The sequence below is a fragment of the Diabrotica undecimpunctata genome, chromosome 3 (assembly GCF_040954645.1).
Source record: "Diabrotica undecimpunctata isolate CICGRU chromosome 3, icDiaUnde3, whole genome shotgun sequence".
Taxonomy (NCBI): domain Eukaryota; kingdom Metazoa; phylum Arthropoda; class Insecta; order Coleoptera; family Chrysomelidae; genus Diabrotica; species Diabrotica undecimpunctata.
In genome coordinates, this window is record NC_092805.1 from 23,543,568 (window position 1) to 23,565,458 (window position 21,891).

The 21,891-nt window shown below is 32.9% G+C and overlaps 1 protein-coding gene across 1 annotated transcript; it reads right to left on the minus strand.

Annotated features, from left to right (window-relative positions):
• Nucleotides 1-4,944: 4,944 nt before the first annotated feature.
• LOC140436588 (pancreatic lipase-related protein 2-like) lies at nt 4,945-19,974 on the minus strand. The gene is made up of 4 exons (XM_072525532.1): nt 19,817-19,974; nt 14,498-14,950; nt 10,239-10,584; nt 4,945-5,051 (listed from the first exon to the last, which is right to left on the minus strand). Exons 1-4 carry the CDS (start codon nt 19,869-19,871, stop codon nt 4,994-4,996), a joined length of 912 nt encoding a protein of 303 aa, XP_072381633.1. The 5' UTR covers nt 19,872-19,974; the 3' UTR covers nt 4,945-4,993.
• Between the last annotated feature and the right edge of the window lie 1,917 nt (nt 19,975-21,891).

Sequence of the window (21,891 nt, forward strand, 5' to 3'; positions counted from 1 at the left end):
AAAGGTAAAAAATATGATAAATAGTTGGATTTACAAGTTTATCGTATATTGTGCAAATGAAAAATTATTGGTTTTTATTATAGTTACTACGGCATACCATTAATATTTATGAACAATTTAAACAAATTTCATTAGCACTTTGTATATATTTGTAGTTCATTGTCACTACACTAATAAATCTAATAAAACCAGTGAAGTCGAAAGATTAAAAATACGAAGGCGGTCTAATACGTACTAAGCGTTACCGCCGATGGTGCCACTATCGCAAGAGAATATTACTAGCTACTATCTATCATACAGTATCATACAGTAAAGGTTCGTAGATGGATAATGTCAAAATTTAAGCAAAATATGACAAGTAGTTTTGTTTTAATCGCATTTGAAATCGGTCATATCCAAGAATGTTAGAAAAATAGAAAAAGAGCAGTTTTTGATGAGTGGTGCACAGATTTACCAAAGACGGCTACCACCGGAAGTATGTGACAAAAATGCACGATTTTGTATTGGCAGACCACTGATTGAAGGAGCGCGAGATAGCTGAGACAGTGGGCATCTCAAACGCCACGTGAATTATATCCTGTATGACATTTTGGGCATTAGAAATCTGTCAACACGTTTGCTCACCAATGTGAGACCAATTCAGAGCAGTGTTTCACTCTGTTTAAGCGCAATCGTAAGAAGAGAATCGTTTGAAACATAAATCGTCGTACACACTAGACCAAGGAACAGTCAAAATAGTAAACTTTATTCGACGAACATGCTCCGTAGATGCGAAGACTGTCCTATCGGCCGGAAAGGTGATGGTCACTGTTTTCTGAGATTCACAAGGTGAGATTCACTATTTTCTGATACTCACAAGAGCAAAATCGTCATAGGGCTTTACTGTGTCGAATTATTGGGCCGACTCGATGCCGAATTGAAGAACGACATCCTCTTTTGACACAGAAAAAGGTGCTCTTTCACCATGACAACGCAATGGCTCACACCTCCGCCATAGCAACGGCTAAATTTTACGAATTGTGCTACGAACTGTTGCCTCTTTCACCATATTCTCCAGATTTGACCCTAACATCATTTATAATATTAAGAAATGCACGATATGGAGCAAAAAACTAAATGTAGGGTATCTAATCTCTGTAGGTCTAATCTGCAAAGATTAGAAATCTCAGAAGGAGAATATACATCTCGAGGTGTTTTGACATGCCAAAGAAGATAAGAGTCGGGAGACAATTAAACACATGGAAAAGAAGTATAAGGAGAGCGTGGAGAGACAACAATATATCAAGATGTCAAGTCAAGTCAAGTCAAGTCAAATTTATTGATCACATGCCACATTATACAAAGTACATGTATGAGACAAGTCAAAGTTACAGAAATACATCTTAAAAGTATATAAATTAATTAACACGATAAAACATACTTAAAAGTTATTTTTAGAATATGGCTCTAGCTCACAAATGTATTGATGTACCCACCTCCGAAAGCTTGGCTGATATAAATTCATTCGTATATCTATTGGTAATTTGTTAAAGAAACTTATGGCTGCATAATGTGTGCTACTTTCCAACAAAACAGAACGATGTTGTGGAAGCATAAAGTGATTGTCTCTGAATCTTGATGAATAAACATGGTTAAATTGAAATTTATTAAATTTATAAATTTTGCTATGTAAATACATTATACACGAAAATATATACAGACCAGGAATTGTAAGAATATTGTTTTGTCTAAAGATGCCTCTACAAGAATCTCTAAATTTCATTTTATACATTATCCTAATAGCTCTTTTCTGAAGTGCGAATATCTGCTCTAATTCAGAGATACAACCCCAGACTTCAATGCCATATTTGGCTAATGAGTAAAAATGGGCAAAGTATACTGTTTTTAATACTGATGTATGAAAGAGACGTGAAAGAATTCTCATTGCATAACATGCGCTACTTAATCTGGATTTCAAATTAGAAATGTGGTTTGACCATTTACAATTACTGTCTAGAAGTACCCCCAGCAACTTCGTGCAGTCTGTTTTATCTATTGCTGCTTCTATAGTGGCTTGATGGTTTAATAAATTATTTGACGTGAAAATCATATACTTTGATTTCTCTTTATTCAAAACTAATTTGTTGGATAAGAAATAACTGTTGATAGTGGATAAGTATCTGTGTGGTTTTATTTTGCAAATTTTGATCAGACGTTCCTGTGACTAGAATGTTAGTATCATCCGCATAACTGATGATGTTAACCCCAGTCAGTGAATTAGTTAACAAAGCCATATCATTAATAAATACTATAAAAAGTAGAGGATCTAATACACTACCCTGAGGGATACAATAATGGATATCCAATGTGTTTGATTCGTTTACAAGTTCATTAGATGTTATCTTTACTTTTTGTCTTCTATTCTCTAGGTAGGAAGTAAACCATTTTAGAACTACACCACGAATACCAATACCCTCAAGTTTTATTAACAACAAATTATGATCCAAAGTGTCAAAAGCCTTCGACAAATCGAGAAATAAACCACATGCCTTCTCTCGTCTGTCCAAAGCATCCAACACTAAGCTGACGAAATTTGCAAGAGCTGTAGTTGTAGACTTAGAAGATATAAAACCATGTTGAAAATTATGTAAGATACTATGCTTTTTTAGGAATGAGTTCATTCTAGTATAAACCACAGTTTCAATTATCTTTGAAAACACAGATAAGAGACTTATGGGACGATAGTTGTTAAGGTCATCTTTATCACCACTTTTGAATAAAGGGATTACGATAGATAGTTTAAACATACTAGGACATATTCCTTGTTGAAATGAGACATTACAAATATCCGTCAGTGGATCTGCGAGAGCATGAATGCATTGTTTTAATAACTTAGGGGAAATCTGATCAAGACCACAACTGTGTTTGGATTTAAAACTTTCGACTATAGTAATTATTTCCTATGGGGTAGTTGGATATAAAAACATAGAACAACTATTACGGTTTTTTGATGCTGATGTAAACCCACCTATTTTAGTAGGATCCAAAGCGGCAAGTAACTTTGGAGCCATTTCAACAAAATGGTGGTTAAATTTGTCTGCTAAATTACTGATATCATCACTAGGTACTTTTGAGTTATTTTGTTTCCCGACTGTTAAGTTTACTAAATGCCAAATATATTTCATTTTATTTGATGATTCGTTTAACTGTCTCATGAAGTGACTACTTTTAGCTGCTTTTAATTTAATTGAATATTCTGCCTTTGCCAAATGAAGGACTGGCCTAAGATTACTATTTTGCTGACAGATCGTTTCTAAAAGTTTTAGTTGATCCCTTAAATTGTACAGTTCCTGCGTAAACCAATTCGAACGTGTACATTTTTTAGGTTTACATTTAAGTAGTGGAAAATGTGACCGAAAGTAATTTTGAATAGTATTTAAAAAAGCTAATGATTTATCCTCAGCAGAAATTGTATTAAATACCTCTGACCAATTTGTTGACTCAAGGGTTTGAACAAAACGATTTATGTTCCTTTCACTATATGAACGGATGAATATATAGGCATCATTGTCTGTGCTAATGCTACATTGGAACAATTGCGCACGATGATCAGAGATAAAACCTTCCACAACCATTTATTTTTGTGGGTGATTTATGTTTGTAGCAATATAATCAATTTGAGTTTTACTAGTTTCAGTAACTCTTGTATAATCATTCACAGTTACCGTTAAGCCATAAGAATCTAAAACATTCACCAAGTTCTGGTTACTTAGTGTATTTGATTTGAAATCTATAATAAAATCACCTCTTAATATTATAGCCTTACCTTCGGAGACTAGCACATCAAGTATTAGATCCAGTTTTGACATAAAAACATCAATAGAGCCACGTCCAGGCAGATAAATATACAACACAACACAATTAAAAAGGCAATAGTCTATTTCAACAGCACTCACTTCAAAATTATATTTCTCAGATTCAGAACATATATCAGAACGTTCCCTCCAAACCACACCCTCTTTCACATGGATTGAAGACCCTCCATATTCCCCTTGGTCACGGCAGTAAGAAGAAGCCAGAGAAAATCCATTTATATGTTGTAGTTCTAGTTGTTCTTTGGATTTCCAGTGGATGTATATTAGCAAAGGACAGGAAAATATTTAAGAACCTAGTTAAGACGTTAGCACTAAACACTGGCTATACCAAACAGGAGTGGAAAACCTACCAGTATTTTACCGATTATATTTTTTACCACTTGCTGACAGTTTTATTTTAAGAATAAATTAGCGAATTGGTTTCTCGTACTAAAAAAGAGTAAATCAGAATAAAAAGATAAGATAGTTAAGATTTTATTTCACGTGTATTGCGTCTGTGTATCCGCTTATACGTATTTCACCCTAAAAGGGATCTTTGGAGCGGATATTCACAAACGCTCTGAACGTGAAAATATTCTTTCCTGTCATGTCTCTAATAACATCTTTATTAACGTCTGTTTTGCCTTGCAGTTCTTAGAAGGCGCAGATTAAAGCAGAAATCTGAATTGGTTCCGAAAATTAGTTTACGGATTTAGTTATCAGATGTCGCTATTATGTCTAGATCGAAGCCATTTTATGGTTGCTTCTGTGAGCATTTGTGACTAGCCGCTCCGAAGATACCTGTTAGGGTTAATATACGACTAAGTGGATACACAGACGCACTATACGTAAAATCAAATCCTAACTGTCTTTTCTTTTTACTACATTTAGTTGACAAAGCCTGCAGTTATATGTTTTTTTTATATCTCTGTATTTATACATATTTATTATTGACAGATCGTAAAGTATTGTAAATTATTATTTGTTTTAGTTTGATTATTTTTATCTGTTAATCATTTTTGACATATTTCACAATTTTGTTTTCTTAACCTGTAGATTTTCTTATCTCTATTTCAATATTAAGGTTGGATTGTAGTAATGATAATGAAACAACAGAAAAATAATTTAATTACATACAAAATATTATACAATAAATCACATTAATTTCTAGCATAGGGTGACTGTATATTGGTTTGGAGAAAATATGTTCCCAGTGCCCTAAAAATAAAATAACTTTTTAGTTTTAGTAAAATTAATAGTCATACAAACGTTTTAAAACTGTTTTCTTGCGGGAATCTTAGATATTAGTTTATATGAGATTTATCATAATTTATTGTAATGATAATTTTTTGACTATTCTAACAACCATTCAAATTTCGTCAGTTTGTGTCATGTGGAACAATTTCATCCAATCATGTCAACATTAGACTGATAATTGCATTCAGTGCAATTTTCAATCCCTATGACAATACGATCGAGTTTGACAACTTCATCCAAATAAATTTCAAAATGTCACGTTTCGGCAATGAGAATGTTCAAAGTATAAATGCGCTAATCAAAGAAAAAAATCCCAGAAATACAACCTACAGTCACAAATATATTTGGGGAATATTGAACACTGGAAAAATGACACTGACAAATGGTACGATAATGTACCTGTTGGAAGAAATACAATGAATGGATGGACTAAATCTTCTGCTGAAGCAATTAGCTTGAATGTAAAGGAGAAAAAAATAACAAAATCACTCGAATAGATCAACTGATGTTAGCGAATTAGCAAAAAGTGGTGTAGAAGAACAACAATTGCTAAAAATTACTGGTTATGGCAATCAGAATTCTATAAAACCATAATTGAATCTCGATCAAGAACACCACAAGATTATAAATATTATGCGTGGTAATAGATCTTCTATAGTAGAGAACAGCAACGAATCTAATGTTAACTTAAATTTTAATAATTGTACTTTCACTAACTGTACTTTTAATAAATACATGTTTCGTTATGTTGAGTTATGATTTTTTTTTCGAATAATTATCCGCCAAATATCCCTCGGACATTGATAAATGCCTCATAATTTGATGACAAATTTCTCAAGCTCGTTGCTTGGTAACAGCACTCAGCCTTTGGCTTTGTGCTGTTACCAAGGAACGAGCTTTCGATTGTCATGAAATTATCTCGTCTGTTATCAATGTCCTAGGGATATTACTACTAAAAATTACATTTCACTTTTGCTTTGATGTTTTAATTTTCAATTAGGAAATAATTTTCAAAAAAAATCTGAAAGACAGTTGACATTCTTGGCTCGATCTTATAGGAATTAGCCATGTTTTAAGGTGAAATTCTGAGAGACGTCGTTATAGATGATGTGTCTGACTTGCTATTAACTTGTTAGTATTGGTATACTTTTCTCGCTATCTTCTATTTTTAGTATTTGTAAACAGATCTTTTTCTTTTTCCTTTAAATAAACAATTTTGCTTGTTCCTTTGGCAAACTGTAGCATCTATGAAATATTGTCATTCCACATCTTGTGCAGTCCTCCGATATTTCTACCACTTGGTGGTTTCTCACTTGCTTTTTTAACTACACTTATGGGTGCCATTCTATATGGTATATGGTAATTGTATATGGTATAGGAGCAGCCTTTTTGACTAAACCAATGTTAAGAAAACTGGAAGTTTTAGAGACTATTTCGCTACGACAATCAGCCCGGAGGTGAACATGGGTATTGTTTTAGTTTATTTCTAGTAGGTACTACCAAAACTGCTTCAGTTCCATTCGTATGTCGCATAGGTCGCATATTTTCAGTAGGTATTTCTGTACTATCTTTCAAATTACGAAGTAAAAGAATAGGTAATATTGTTTTATCATCCGTTTTTGCAAAACAAAGCAAAAGTAAAAGAAAAGTTTAGCAAAATGGATTATTAAATCGACACAATTCCCATTTTAGGTCTAATGAAAATCCACATGTTAGTAGAAAACGTTATTTCCAATATATTTTGAGTTTATTGTTTTTTTTGTGCAACAAAAGACGGTAAAAGTTTAGCATTAAAATTTTATGATGAAAATTTAAATGGTGAACCTTTTATAGATATTGCCACCTTTTATAGGCTGCCATACGACCGCCGTTAGATACTTTAAAATATGTAAAGCGGCTGCAGTTTGGTATCAGCAAGATGGAGCACTTCCTCATAACTTTGGTCCTATTGCTCAGCATCTTTAAGATATGTTTGATGATAGATGGATTGCTAATATCAGTGTTGTTTTGTGAGCAAGTTCGCTCTCCTAACTTGGCTTCTTTAGATTTTGGCATTTGGGGTTACATTAAAAATCAGGTATTTTTCAAACCTGTTGTGACAAAGGAGGATAAGATGCAGAGAGTCTCACTTGCTTTTAGTTCTCTAACAAGGGTCATATTTCCAGAATTACAAGACATAACTTACTGAAAAGGATTCATAAATATTTGGAAGTACGCAAATGGTGCTAATTTTCAACACTTATTATAAAACTTTGTTTAACATCACATTTAGTTTTTTTAGTTTATCTATTTTAGTTTAAGTTACCTAACTAAATTAATACAGTTAACGTTTTTAATAAAATCCACAATTAATATTCCTTGTATTAGAGTACTATTGGCTACTTTTCGGAATTAATAACCTATGAAAAAACAATAAAATATTACCTAAAAGAATGATAATCATGGCCTACCCTTTACTTATGTTAAACTAATTAAGTGAAGTCATAATTAAACTTGGATAATGAAAATATAATAAAAGATGAGGTGTTGTATTTGTAATGTAAACATAGCAAGGAAATAAAGAAGGAAAAAATAAGGGGTAGTTAGCCTAGAAAAGAGTAATAATTATTTAAGTAATTATTATATATTCCAAATTGATTAAAGAACAAATAATTCATAGCTAGTTAGTAACATAGTTAATGCATACATTTTACATTAAACAAAGATTGAAAACTCGACCTAGTTTAAGTGTATTACACGAGTCTCAAATATCAGGTCGCCACGGTTGTTTAATAAAAAAAAATCACGTTTAAAAACATAGACTTTCGCTGGAAAATAATACAAGGTACGAATTGTTAAACAAGTGATAAGAATTGAGCTGACTAAGAAGTTTTACATGGCGTGATCCAGTTTAACACATGGAATAGATGGCATAATCAGCGAAAACGTAGAAAAAAATCTCCACTTCTGACGTGACAAAAGAATCTAAGGTACAAGTTGGCAATAGATAAAAACAAACAGAAGTTGGTCAAACGGGTAGTAGCGTTCTGACAACCGAGCCAGAGGGTATCCGGGCGCATCCGGTGCCAGTGGTACTTCGGCAGTCGGCAGTCAGCGCGGCAAGCGTTAGCTCAATTATCGTGATATTCTTGTCCGACGGAAGGTAGAGTTTTGAAAATACGAATTTTTCGTCTCGCTCAGTACCGCCATAACGTACAGTGAATTCCAGCGTTCATCCAGACTATTCCAGAGTTCCAGTTTGGACTACAACGCGTATTCATTAGCTAGGGCCTAAGTACGCTAAGGTAACGAACAATGTTTACTAACCATTTTGGGAACAATTACTAGTAGGTTGTCCGCCTTTTAAATTCCCTTAGTAAAATCTCTTCTCGTCTCCCTTCGCAAACAATATGAACCACTAATAGCCCATTGCACGTTTGTGTAGTAGTTGTAAAATTTCGATTTGTTAATTATACAGTAAGTTGAAAGTGGCTTGTTTTATTTTACCGTTAAATAGAGACAAGAAGGGAACACCTTTTACTTTGTACATCTTCCTGGCTTCTAACGCAAGCCCATAGCCTCTGACTCTTTACAGGGCCTACATCGGAGTACCCTTCAGCCCCTATCCTGTTTGTCTTCCTACCCTCTTGTAAATCCGCGAGGGCAAAATCACGTCCTATTCGAACTAGTGGACCAGTATGCCTCAAATTCGCTCGGACAGCTAAATCTCCTTTAAACACAGGGGATATTTCGGTGGTGACAGTGCTAAGCATCCCTTAGCATAAACCCTAGATTATTACAGTGGTGACAGCGGTGGGATTTTTAAAGATATTTAAAGTAAGCCACTTATAAATGATTTAAATTGTGCATGTTTGTAAGTTTCAAACACCCTGTATAAAACATCAATGAAATGGATATAGGGAGTTAACGTAAAAGCGATTGTTGATTAAATTTTCATGTCACTAACCTCATTTTTAATGGATATATCGTTATGCAATGTGGACTAGGATTTTTCCAAAATTTTGAAAAAAATTGAAATATTTCGACAATACGTCAATTTTGGTATATTATTGTGCACAAATTTTATCTAAAATTTTAGGTAGAATTTGAAAATAAAAAAGAACATTAGTTTTTATTTAAAATAACAAAATTGACGTCAACTTCCGGTATAACCGTAAGAGGTACATTCAGGAGACAACATTATATTTTTCAACTAAGCATCATCCAAAACCTATAGCTTCGTCATTTCAGATTTTTAACATAATTCGGTGTTAAGGATATAAGATATCTCAAACTTATATCTCCAACAAAAAGCAACAGTGCGATTAGAAAATGAACTGTCCGAGATCTTCACAGTCCGAAAAGGAGTTAGACAGGGTTGCATATTGTCACGGGCAATATTTAACATACACTATGAAAACATCTTTAGAGAGGCCTTGGACGAATCAAAAGACGGGATTGCTGTAAATGCAACTTATAAACAATACTAGATATACAGACGATACAGTGTTGCTGGCAGATAATGCGCAGGAGCTCCAAAGGATGATGGATATCGTTGTAGAAACATATAACAAATGCTGACTAAAACTAAATTGCAAGAAGACAAAAATAAATATTATTAGTAAGAACACCAACATAAACGCCCAAATTACCGTTAGAAATAGTGATAAAATATGCTATTTTGGCTGCAATATTAAGGATACTTAGGATCACAAAAAAACTCGTATTGAAAAAGCCAGAAGCTCTTTTAACAGCCCTAGGAAGATTTTTTGAAGAAGATGCCATACAGAAAATGCCATAAAACGGTTAAAGGCATTTAAAATGATATGTTGAGGTTCTCACAATACACCACACAAGTAACATAACTATTGTCCAGAGGCTAAGAAAAGAAAAAGAAATTAATTAATTAACACCATAAGAAAAATAAAATTGGCTTACTTCGGTCACATCATGCGAAATAATAAATACCGACTTCTACAGTTGATTCTTCAAGGCAAGATTGGGAGTAAGAGAGGCTCTGGACGTAGACGTTCATCCTGGCTGGTCAACATTTCTAGAAGGTACATTTAGAAGAATATAACTGTATTCGCCAATACTTTTAATCAAAACGTGTCGCGCCACAGCCTGTGTATATATTATAATAAACTTAATACCTGGACCAATACTTACTCTTTGTCAACATTATACTGCCCCATATATGAAATTGTCGAGTTGTTGCACATTCCACTATTGAACTCGTCATACGAGCCGCATTTTCTAGACTTGAAGTTACCCGTTAACACCGATTCAAGATAGTACTGAATGGACAACAGATGGGAACATCTACCGACCACATCTAAGATGCAACCAGGTTGACTCTTTCCACCATTTGGGTAATAGTCGGCATCACCGATTCGATCGAAATATCCTAGAAGACCACCACAGGTGTGAATCACGTGGACAAATTGTGCACTCTCGGGTGTCAGGCGGTTTTTGGTGTTTTCTTTTGTGAATAGCGGACCAGCTGGATCCAAACCTACATTGAGAAAAAAAACAATGGTAAAAGTTCCTGCTTAGTGTATGGAATAATCAAATTTATGGCACCATATTGTATTTTTAAAAAACGGAATATGGAAATCCGGCAGTAGCGGAAGCATAGCTTTCTTATCGTCTTCTAACGGAGCGAATATATATGTATATATATTTATATATATATATATATATATATATATATATATATATATATATATATATATATATATATATATATATATATATAAAAGAATGTCCAGTATGAGTGATTTTGTTGTTTTTATCAGAAATAAAACATAAAAAACAAGACACTGTATTCTAATCTCAGCAGAATATAATCAATTAAAATTCGGCTTCCATGATCTATATCTTAATACCCCAGTCAAGAAAGAAAAAAATCTTGTACAGATATTTGAAGGTTCTAAAAGGTATTTGAGAGCTAATGAAAAATCCATGTAAAGACTTACACATGTTTTGTCTATAAAACGTTTCTTATACATTCTAGATAAAATTGGTTTAAATAAAATCTATTTTTCATAACACACTTCTCCGAAATGGCTAAACTTATTTTTATGAAATTTTACATGTGTGTTTTGTAGGTCTGACAATAGGTTGTTATCTATTTTTCATATCCCTAAGGGATAAGGGTGGTTCACTCCAGACATATTTTTTATTTTTTATGCATTAAATAAATACATAAACCCCTTAATTTTTAACCAAGCAATGTTGTTCTGCAATACTCAGCACAGGATATCTATGTTTTTGGTGATTACAATCTTCTCAATGCATCATGGGAGAATGATGAGTTTGGTGTAATGGTGCACTGTCCTGCAGGTGATCCAGCTGTGAATATTGCTCAAGCCTTTGGTTTTTGAAAATTTTATCAACATAATAATAATCATAATAATCGTAATGTATTTTTGGATTTAGTTTTTTCTAATGTTAGGGAGCTAAATATCTTAAAAGTAAGTGATCCCCTTGTAGATCCTAGCATCCATCATATAGGTTATGAATGTTGCTTAAATCTCGATGTCAAAGAAACAACTAGAAATAAGTTTGTTGATGATGAGTTGTTTTATGATTTTTAGCATGGTGATTACATTCCGCTTAACAACTTCCTTGCTTCCATAGACTAGCAGGTATGTATGATTAATGATGTTGAAGTTGCTACAAAATTATTCTATGAAGTTCTTTCTATAGAAATTGCTTACTTTGTGCCATTGAGGAAATATAGAACTTCAACTTTTCTCAAGTGGTTCTCTGCTGATTTTAGATGACTGACTCTGGAGAAAATATGCTCACTATATGTTAATAATGATGACTATATTAGATTTTTCCACCTAAGAGCTGAATGTAAACAACTGTCTGAAATTTGCTTCAGCAACTATATTAAAGGTATAGATACTGTCCAAAGAAATGATCCAAAATCATTTTGGAAGTACATCAATGGTAAGCGGTCTAGTCATAACCTTCATAACTCCTTATGTTATCAAGTCCAATCTGCAACAAATGATCAAGACATAGCTAATTTATTTATGAACTTCTTCAAAACTGTTTATTCACCAAATAAAAATAACCTTTACATACCTATCCATCCATTAAATAGCAACTTTAGTACAAATATTTGTCCTTCTAACATTACCATGACTGATAGTTTTAATGGCATAAATAAGCTACCCAATAAGCTTACTGCTGGTCCAGATGGTGTGCCTAATTTTTTATTTGTTATATTGTATAATAGATCTCTGGAAACCTCTGTGTTTCCTTCTTCATGGAAAGAAAGTTATGTTGTTCCTATATTTAAAAATGGTCAGAAAGACAATATTGAAAATTATCGTAGCATTTGTATACAATCTGCAATCCCTAAGCTCTTCGACAGTTTTATAGCAAAACAACTTTCTTGGTTATGTAAAGGCTTAATATCTCAATCATAACATGGTTTTCATAGCAAAAAATCCACTGCAACAAATTTGGTTTGGTATCAATCTGATATATTATCTCATATGGAAGACCGTAAACAGGTAGATGCAATATACACAGATTTTTCCAAAGCATTTGATCGACTAGATCACCAAATACTTTTGGGCAAATTAATTAATGTAGGCTTTCATGTCAGGTTTGTTGAATGGATTAAAAACTCTACATCTGGGGGAAGTCAAAGAGTCAAGATAGGTTGTCATATGTCTGTCAGTATCACAATAACATCTGGAGTTCCTCAAGGAGGCCACACTTCTCCTCTTCTTTTAAATATCTTTGTTAACGACATCACTTCCTGTTTCCTATATAGCAAATGTCTAATGTTGGCAGATGACTTGAAATTTTGGAAAGGTATAGATAGTTTAAAAGATCAAACATTGATACAAGATGACTTAGACAGACTACAAAATTGGTGCAATCAGAACAAACTCTACTTAAATGTAAAACATGTTTTTTTATAAGTTTTTCTCGTAAATTCAATAAAATTGAAACAAGCTATACTATTAATAATCAGCCCCTGAATTATGACTTCTATTCGGGATTTGGGTGTTATTTTCGATGAGAATCTTACTTTCTGTGACCACATAAACTCTATTTCAATAAAGGCATCTAAACTTCTTTGTTTCGTTACTAGGAATTGCAAGTATTTCTCCATTGGTTCAACAAGATTAGTGTATTGTTGCTTAGTTAGAACTATTTTGGAATACTGTTCAGTTATTTGGTCACCCCATTTTCAGTACAATATTGATATCATAGAAAGAGTCCAGCATAAATTTTTGAGATATCGTGCTTACCACGTCCAACTACTATTGCAAATCATTATTATTTCCTTATCGAACAACAATTATCTTTACCCTCACTCAACCGTCGTGACATGTCAGGAGCTATATTTATATACAAGATCATACATGGATTTATTGATTGTTCAGATTGTTTTATTGATTCAGTTAAGTCAGATTAACTTTATTGTTCCCCATCAAGCTCTACAGTACCACAATGTTTTCAATATTCCTTTCCACAGAACATCCTACGGTATTCACAACCCATTGGATAGATACATGGGGCTATTAAATGATCGCGATTGTGATATTTTCAATATAGTTAAAAAGATCTCTTGCTTTGCGATGTGTATATTGGGATTGTTTAATTTTGTTCTTATTATACTTTGTTTGTTTTTTTTAGTATGTAAGATTTTTAGTTTCATTTTTTTTAACTTTTTAATATTGATTTTATATTATAAGTAATTTCAAGTTTTTAATCCTAACTGTGATATTGTATATTGTAATTTGAACTGTTAATGGGGTTATCCCGTGTATTAAATAAATAAATAAATAAACCCTCTATTGCTAATTCATTTTTTTAAAAGCCATATTAGTGCTACAGAGTTAGCTGTCATACTCCTTTTCATCAAGGAAAAATACAAAGGAGAGGATGTCTTGATCCCGCGTATAATGAGGATTCCAACCAACGTACCATTTGATTTTACACGTTTACAATTTCCTGTGATTTTGGCTTCTGCAATGACAATAAACCAATCACAAAGCCAACCGTTGGAAGTTTGCGGAATTAATTTAGTGATTCCACGTTTCGCGCATGGGCAATTATTCGCCTTTTGGAAAACTGTCATCGTTGTATATTTATTTAACGCAAAAAAAAATAAAAATATTTTTATCAGAAAGTATTAAATTAATTCAACTTTTTTCATGCATAATATGTTTGAGTGTTTTTATTTTTTTGTTATTTTTTTAGACACATTATTTAATTCTAAGCGGTACGAAGTTCGCCGGTCAACTAGTATTAAGATAAAAATGACACGTGGGGTAATATTTTTTATATCTCATGCAAATAAGTAGACTAAGGTATAAGCCGGGATAAGATAAAAAAATTTAAAATATTATATAAGAATAAGCAATTAATATATTTGTTTTAATATGACTCACCCACAATGTGATCCAATTTTCCACTTAAAATTCTTCCAGCTACACCAGCTACGTGAGCTCCCAAGGAATGGCCAACAATAGTAATTCTGTTTAAGTCGACTCCAGTATTTTGAACAAGGTGTTCTATTGCATATCCAACGATGTCTCCAATTGCCTCTACATTGTCGTAGGCTATGTTGTAAATTATATTGTCTGCGAACGTACCCCAATCGACAAGAAACATGTTAACGTCATATTTTGACAGATAAGTATCTTTTGTACTTATGAGAGTTTCGGAAGAGTTGTTGTCCATCCATCCATGAATATAGAACACCGTGTCTTTGTCTTTTGAAAAAGCAGATGCGTCGACTTCGTCTTTGTCGGATATGTTTAGACGTGTACCATGAAGTAGGTCTTGTTGAGTAAACAGATAGATTTTAATGTCGGCTTCTGTAGCTTTAAGCGAAGCATAGTCTAAGAAAATTAATTCAAAATAAATATCTAAATAACTGACAATTAAATAATACATATATATATATATATATATATATATATATATATATATATATATATATATATATATATATATATATATATATATATATATATATATATATATTTAACCGTGAATGACAAGTTAGAAAAGGATTTCTATAAGAGGATATTTGTTTTAAAAGTTTTAACGTTTGGTATTCTTTTCCTCAGGTACTGTAGCTTCCTCCGTGGTTATCATGGCTTCCTAAAGGTTTCAGCGGGTAGTACAATCAAACCTAGAGCTAAAATTAATACTATTAGAGTCTGGACAAGGAATTTCATCAACTTTCGTATTATGAAAGTCTGAGTCTTTGGGTTGAGATTCAGTGAGAGATTGACGTCTGTGGATGCTGCTATTGATATGATTTTCGCGGTAACCGTTTTGGATGAGGGCTTGGTTTAAACTAAAAAGCTCAGCGGATCTACTTGCATCATCTAGGCGTATTGATCTGGAGACAAGCGTATTAATGACTGAATTAATTTGTTAAGTGGGATGATGACAGTTGGCATGCAAATAACAATTGGTATTGGTGGGTTTTCAATAAACAGAGTGATGTAAACCTTGGGATAGGTTTTTTTTATGATAACGTCGAGAAACGCCAGCGATGAATCAGTTTTCACCACCATCAAGAACTGGATACTACGATGTATATTATTCATATGGGTTTGAAAAGACACCAAACCATCCCTGTCATGGGGCCAAATGACGAATGAATCATCAACATATCGTAGCCAACATGTGGGTTTAAGCATTGATGTGGAGAGTGCTCGGGTCTCGAAAACTTCCATAAAGATATTGGCAATTAGTGCAGATTGGGGCACTATTTATTTGTCTGTAGAATTGATTTTACATCAGTATTTGACAGTAGTGAGAGTAGAAAATAATACCACTAAAGAAATTGAAATTAAGCGAGGTGTGAGACAAGGGTGTATACTGTCACCAACCCTGTTTAATCTCTATTCCGAAGACGTAATAAATAGAACACTCTCTGAGCAATCCGTAGGTATTAAAATAAATGGTGTTAGATTAAACAATCTGAAATTTGCCGACGACACCGTTCTGATCGCAGAAACACTTGAAGAGCTACAGACATTGGTGAATAAGATAGCAGACTGCAGCGAAGAATATGGATTATCTTTGAACATAAAGAAAACTAAATTTATGGTAATATCGAAATCAACACAAAATGTCCAAAATTTATATTTACACAATGAAATTATCGATCGAGTTAGCAAATACAAATATTTAGGCACTTTTATAAATGAAGACAACGATGGCTCAGCAGAAATCAAAATAAGAACAGAAAAAGCCAGATCCATATTCACTAAAATGAAGAGAGTGTTCTGCAGAAGAGATTTGAGCCTTGAAATGAAACTTCGCCTGATGAGATGTTACGTACTTTCTGTGCTGTTCTACGGAATGGAGTCATGGACGTTGAAAAAGATTGATACCAAAAAATTAGAGGCATTTGAACTGTGGATGTATCGCAGAATCCTGAGAATATCATGGACCGAGAGAGTCACAAATGTCAAGGTCTTGAGAAGAATGAATAAAGAAAAGAAAGTCATATTTACGATCAAAAAACAAAAACTGCAATACTTGGGACACATTACAAGAGGCGAAAGATATGAACTGCTTCGAATAATTATGCAAGGGAAAATAGCAGGAAAAAGGTCCATAGGAAGAAGACGAAACTCCTGGCTAAAGAATCTACGGGAATGGTATAGCTGTAGCAGCAACGAATTGTTTCGGTCAGCAGTTTCGAAAATACGTATAGCCCTGATGATCGCCAATCTTCAGAACGAAGATGGCACTTGAAGAAGAAGAATTGATTTTGAAAGATAAAATAAGTGTTGGACATAATGTTTAATGGAAGATAAGTAATCTTGCTAAATACTGTATTTAGTTTTCAGAATGATTAGAGTTTCGTCTATAGGAATTTTTGTAAAGAGTGAAACGATATTGAAACTTACTAGAATGTTTGACGGTGAGATAGGGTATTGTTTTAGAATTTCGATCAAATGAAAATAATTTTTTATGAAGAATGAAGCATTTTCGGAGAGAGTTTGTACAGTTTTGGCCAAGTACTTAGCCAATGGTTGTATACGGCAGTTGTATGCACTGACAATGGGATGTAAAGAAATATCAGGTTTGTGAAGTTTGGGTAGGCTTTATACTCGAGATATTCTGGAAGACTTTTCACTCGAGATATTCAAGAGGAATTAGAGATTGTTTTATGTCAACTGGAAGAGAGGTTTTATTGATAATGGCTATTTTTGGTTTCTTCAGATAGGTTGTTGGATTATTATTAATTGGTTTGTAATATGGAGTATTAATGAGATTTGTGAGTTTATCTATATAAGAAGAAGTGTTTAGAATGACGGTGGTTGATTTTATTAGATATAAATAAAAGTTTCCCATATGATGCCGACTTGGTGGACACTGGAAGCCGAAAAAAAAAGTTATTTTTTATAAAAGGTTTTGCATAATCTAAAACTAAAAACACAACCATCAGATATCACTTTTTTATGACGTATACGAGGTTTGTCAAAAAATATGAATTTGTCTCAAGAGTAAATTACCTTTTTATATATTTTACAATATCAAGAAAAATCTTTCCTGTGGAAGAATGAAAAAAAAAAATTACTAAAAAATTCACCGCAACTAAACGTAAATTAACATCAAAAGAGCCATTAATTTATGCAGTCGTGGATAATATGGTTATCAATGTAGATGAAGGTTCAGACAGCGAAATATTTTCAATTAAATTCTAACAGCGAAAACAGCGATTTTGATATTTGAATTAAAACTGGTAAGAATATTTTTATAAGCTTTGACCACTACCGTTAAAAAAAATTATTTTACCTATATACCTTATTATTAGCTTTTTAATTTATTAGACTATTGTTCATTTTAATATTTATAACGAATACTTCTCCTAATAACCTATTTAATCAATTACCTTAAACAACTTTGATATTAGTGCTCTGGTAATAAATATATTCTAAAATCATTACTGTAATATGGAGTATTAATTATTTTACAATTTAAAAATAAACTTCTAAAATAATAACGCCACATAAATGACCCTTTCTATCGCTTCTCTTGTTCGCGGTTTCAGATAAATATATTCTACTGTAGTTAATTGAAAAATACAGGAATAAAGAACGCTCATATGGTATTCAGTGATCTTGTGAATGCATATGATAGTGTTGCTCTGGATATTCTGTATTGAATACTCAATAAGAAAGGAGTCCCCGGTGAATATACGAGTATAAAGATTGCGAGAGACATTTATGAGAGAGTAACAACTAGTTTTAGGACAACTGTGGAAGAGACGGATAAATTTCATGTAAAAGTAGAATTGCACCAATGCTGGGTGCTTGGTCCTTATTTATTCTCGTTAGTTGTGGATCAAATGACAGCGAAACTATAGGGTAATTTTCCGTGGTGCTTAATGTATGCTGATGATGCTGTGTTAGTGGGAATTAGAGAAAGCGACTTAGAACAAAAACTGGAACAGTGGAGCCAAATTCCTGAGGATAAAGGTTTAAAACTTAGTAGGATAAAAACAGAGTATTTGGAATGTTCAATTACAGATGGAGTTACAGATAGAATAATATATTTGGATGGTGAAATTATTGTGAAAATGAATAGTTCTATGTATCTAGGATCGGTGTTATAGAGTAATGGGGAATAGATCGAGATGCATGGATGAATTGGAAGGAAGTAAGTAGTGTGTGAAATGAGGTCATTGAGAAGAATGATGCGCATACCTTGGGTGGATAGAGTTCGAAACGATAACGTCCTTAAGAGAGCCGGCGTGGTAAGAGAACTCTTTGAATTAATTAAAAAACGCAAGATTGGTTACCTTGGGCACATATTGAGAGGAGCAAAATATGAAATACCACAGTTAATCCTACAAGGGAAGATCGAAGGTAGGAGGGGAGCCGGCCGCAAACAATTATCCTGGTTAAGGAATATTAAAGAATGGACAGGAATACACAATACAGGCGAACTGTGTCACGCCGCCAAGAACAGAATTCTAGTAATGAGATAGTCGCCTACGCACTTTGGTGTATGGCATGTTAAGAAGAAGAAGAAGTAGTGTGTTGTGTAAAATAAAATTTCAATGAAGCTGAATGGAAACTTCTAGAAAAAGGGGCCAAAGGACCAGCTATGATGTACAGAACTGAATGTTGAGCAGTTAAAAAGAAAAAGGAACAACAAATGAATGCAGAAAAAATGGGAATAATTAGATGGATAAGTGGAGTGACAAATAAGAATAAAACTACAAAGGAGTATAGTAGATAAAGTCCAGGGTGGTACCAATTGTTGCCAGGATGAGAGAGCATAGGTTCGACATAGTAGAGACATTAATCATCCAATATGAAGAATTACTGATCTGCGGGTTTCTGGAATTACCTTTAAGATTAAAACACAAATATCTCCATATATTTAGGTATAGATAAACCTTATATCATTTGAATGACTTCTTTTTTTAATGTAATTATAAAATACATGGTACTTTGTTTAAAATTATCGACTTACTGTGGTCTGAAGTTTAAAGAAATGGCTAATTGCCATAGAGAAGCCAAAGATTGCCAAAGAAATTGCAATAAAATTGCAAAATTAGTAATTCGCGAAAAACTTGCAAATTTGATACGAATAATCCAAAATAAAGAAAACTTAACTTTTTCAGATATGCCCAGTAGCATTTACAGTGTTACACCTAATTATCTGACTAAAATAATTCGTTCCCGCTTTTTTAACATTTATTTGTTCTTATAAAACATACGACCTACCTGAGGAAGTAATGGTAATAAAAATAAATAATAGAAAAACTCTAATCACTTTCATGATTTCACTACCGGAATTAAAAAAAAATAAAAAATAAGATTAAAAAAAATATCACGTTTTTATTAACTAATTTTCGATAAGTTATCTATATGTATATGGCATGTCTAGGTCTTATAAAGTAAAAGTGTGAGTTATCAGTATTAATCTAATAATCATTATCAATAAATTCTTGTGGATATTTCTTAATGGACGTGTATTTAAAATATTGTTTTTTATTTATAAATACTTACTACACGATATTTTACAGATAAATTATCAGTTTCGATATAATTTAAATATCTATTGTCATTGATGTAAAATTTTTTTTATATGGTAGCTCTTATACATACATGTTGGTTTAGAAATAATGAGTATTAATATACCTATAACATTGATAAACAAAAATAACTTACTGAAGTAGAAAAATTTATACTGAGATATAAACTGTTCTTCGTATTCTTCTTCTTCCTTCTTGTCTGTAGACTTTAAAGCCCGTTTCTTCTTCAATATTAGAACTGTTTCCGTTTTGTCCTTAGATTAAAGAAACCAGTTTCGTTAATCTAAGGTTTTGTCACCCATCCATTTATGTTTTCTATATTACATGCTCTTCTTATGTTTTCGCTTCTCTCTTTATCCAACATACTTTTCCGTTATATTCGTCGGAGTATTTTCATCTCTTGTTTTAGATGTGTCAGTTGTCTCCGCAGTGTATGTTAATATAGGTCTAATTGCTGCTTTATTGATTCTTGTTTTTGTGTCTCGTCTTAGGTGTTTGGTTTTCCAGATTGTGTCATTAAGAGATCCCGTCGCTTTACTTGCTTTTAAGCTTTGTTGTACTTCTTTTTCAACATCTCTTTAACTCATCATCATCACTGGCTCGACAACCCATTTTGGGTCTTGACCTCTTTTAGGATTCTTCTGATCTGTTTCGTGCTTTTTTTTCCAGTTTTTTATTTTCAAGGTTGTTATATCATTTTCTATTTGTTCTAAGTATCTCAGCTTCGGCCTTCCTCTTCTTCTTTTTCCTACTGGCATCTGTTTGAATATTTTGTTTGGTATTTCGCCTTCTTCCATTATTTCTACATGTCCTATCCAACGCAGCCGTCCTATTTTAATGAATGTTATAATATCCGGATCCTGGTATATTTTGTATAGTTCAGAGTTATATCTTCTTCGCCATATTCCGTTCTTTTTGTGCTCTTATATATGTGTCGCAAGAATTTTTTTCTTTATCTAGTCTTTTACATCTATCTATTCATATCTTCTATCATATCTTCTACATCTCTTTAACTAGTTATATCTATTCTCAGATATCTAAACCTTGCTTCCTGCTTTATTATTTTTCCATCAATTTAGATTTTACATCGCAGTGGGTATTTAGATGTTGTCATACATTTGGTTTTTTCTGCCGATATTATCATATTGTATTTCTTGGCTGTTGTATTGAAGATGTGTATTAATCTTAGGAGCTCGTCTTTTGTCTCGACGATTAATGCAGCGTCGTCTGCATAACATAATATTTGAATTTCTTTGTTCCCCATTCTGTAACCATGACCTTAACGTACTGTTTGTATTATTTCGTCCATTATTATATTAAAGAGAAGTGGACTTAACTAGTCACCCTGTCTGACTCCGCTTTGTACCGGTATACACTATGTTATTTTTCCATTTATCTTTGCTGTATTCGATTATAGAAGTAAATGTATAATATTGATTGGTATGTTTCTTTTCTGCAGTAGTTGTAAGACGTCTTTCACTTGGATGCGATCCAAAGCCCTTGTCAGGTCTATAAAACATAGATATGCTGGTTTATTGACGGTGTTCAGTAAATTTATACCTTTATAATTGTTGGGGTCTTCTTTATCTCCTTTCCTGAACATTGGTATCATTATGTTGTTTCTCCATGCATCTGGTATCTTGAAGTGCAATATTAGTTTTTGAATAAGTGTTGTCATCTCTAGGGTTATACTTTCTCCTCGGTGTTTTAGAAGCTCGTTGGTTATTCCGTCTGGTCCTGGCAAGTTTCTATTTTTGAGTGAAT

What these genes read in the sequence shown, in the direction of transcription:
- LOC140436588 (XM_072525532.1), bottom strand. Translation starts at nt 19,871, where the DNA reads ATGAAAGTGATTAGAGTTTTTCTATTATTTATTTTTATTACCATTACT. An exon ending in TATTACCATTACTTCCTCAG is followed by an intron (nt 14,951 to 19,816) that starts GTAGGTCGTATG and finishes TAATTTTCTTAG; the next exon opens with ACTATGCTTCGCTTAAAGCT. An exon ending in CAGTATAATGTTGACAAAGA is followed by an intron (nt 5,052 to 10,238) that starts GTAAGTATTGGT and finishes TTTTATTTTTAG; the next exon opens with GGCACTGGGAACATATTTTC.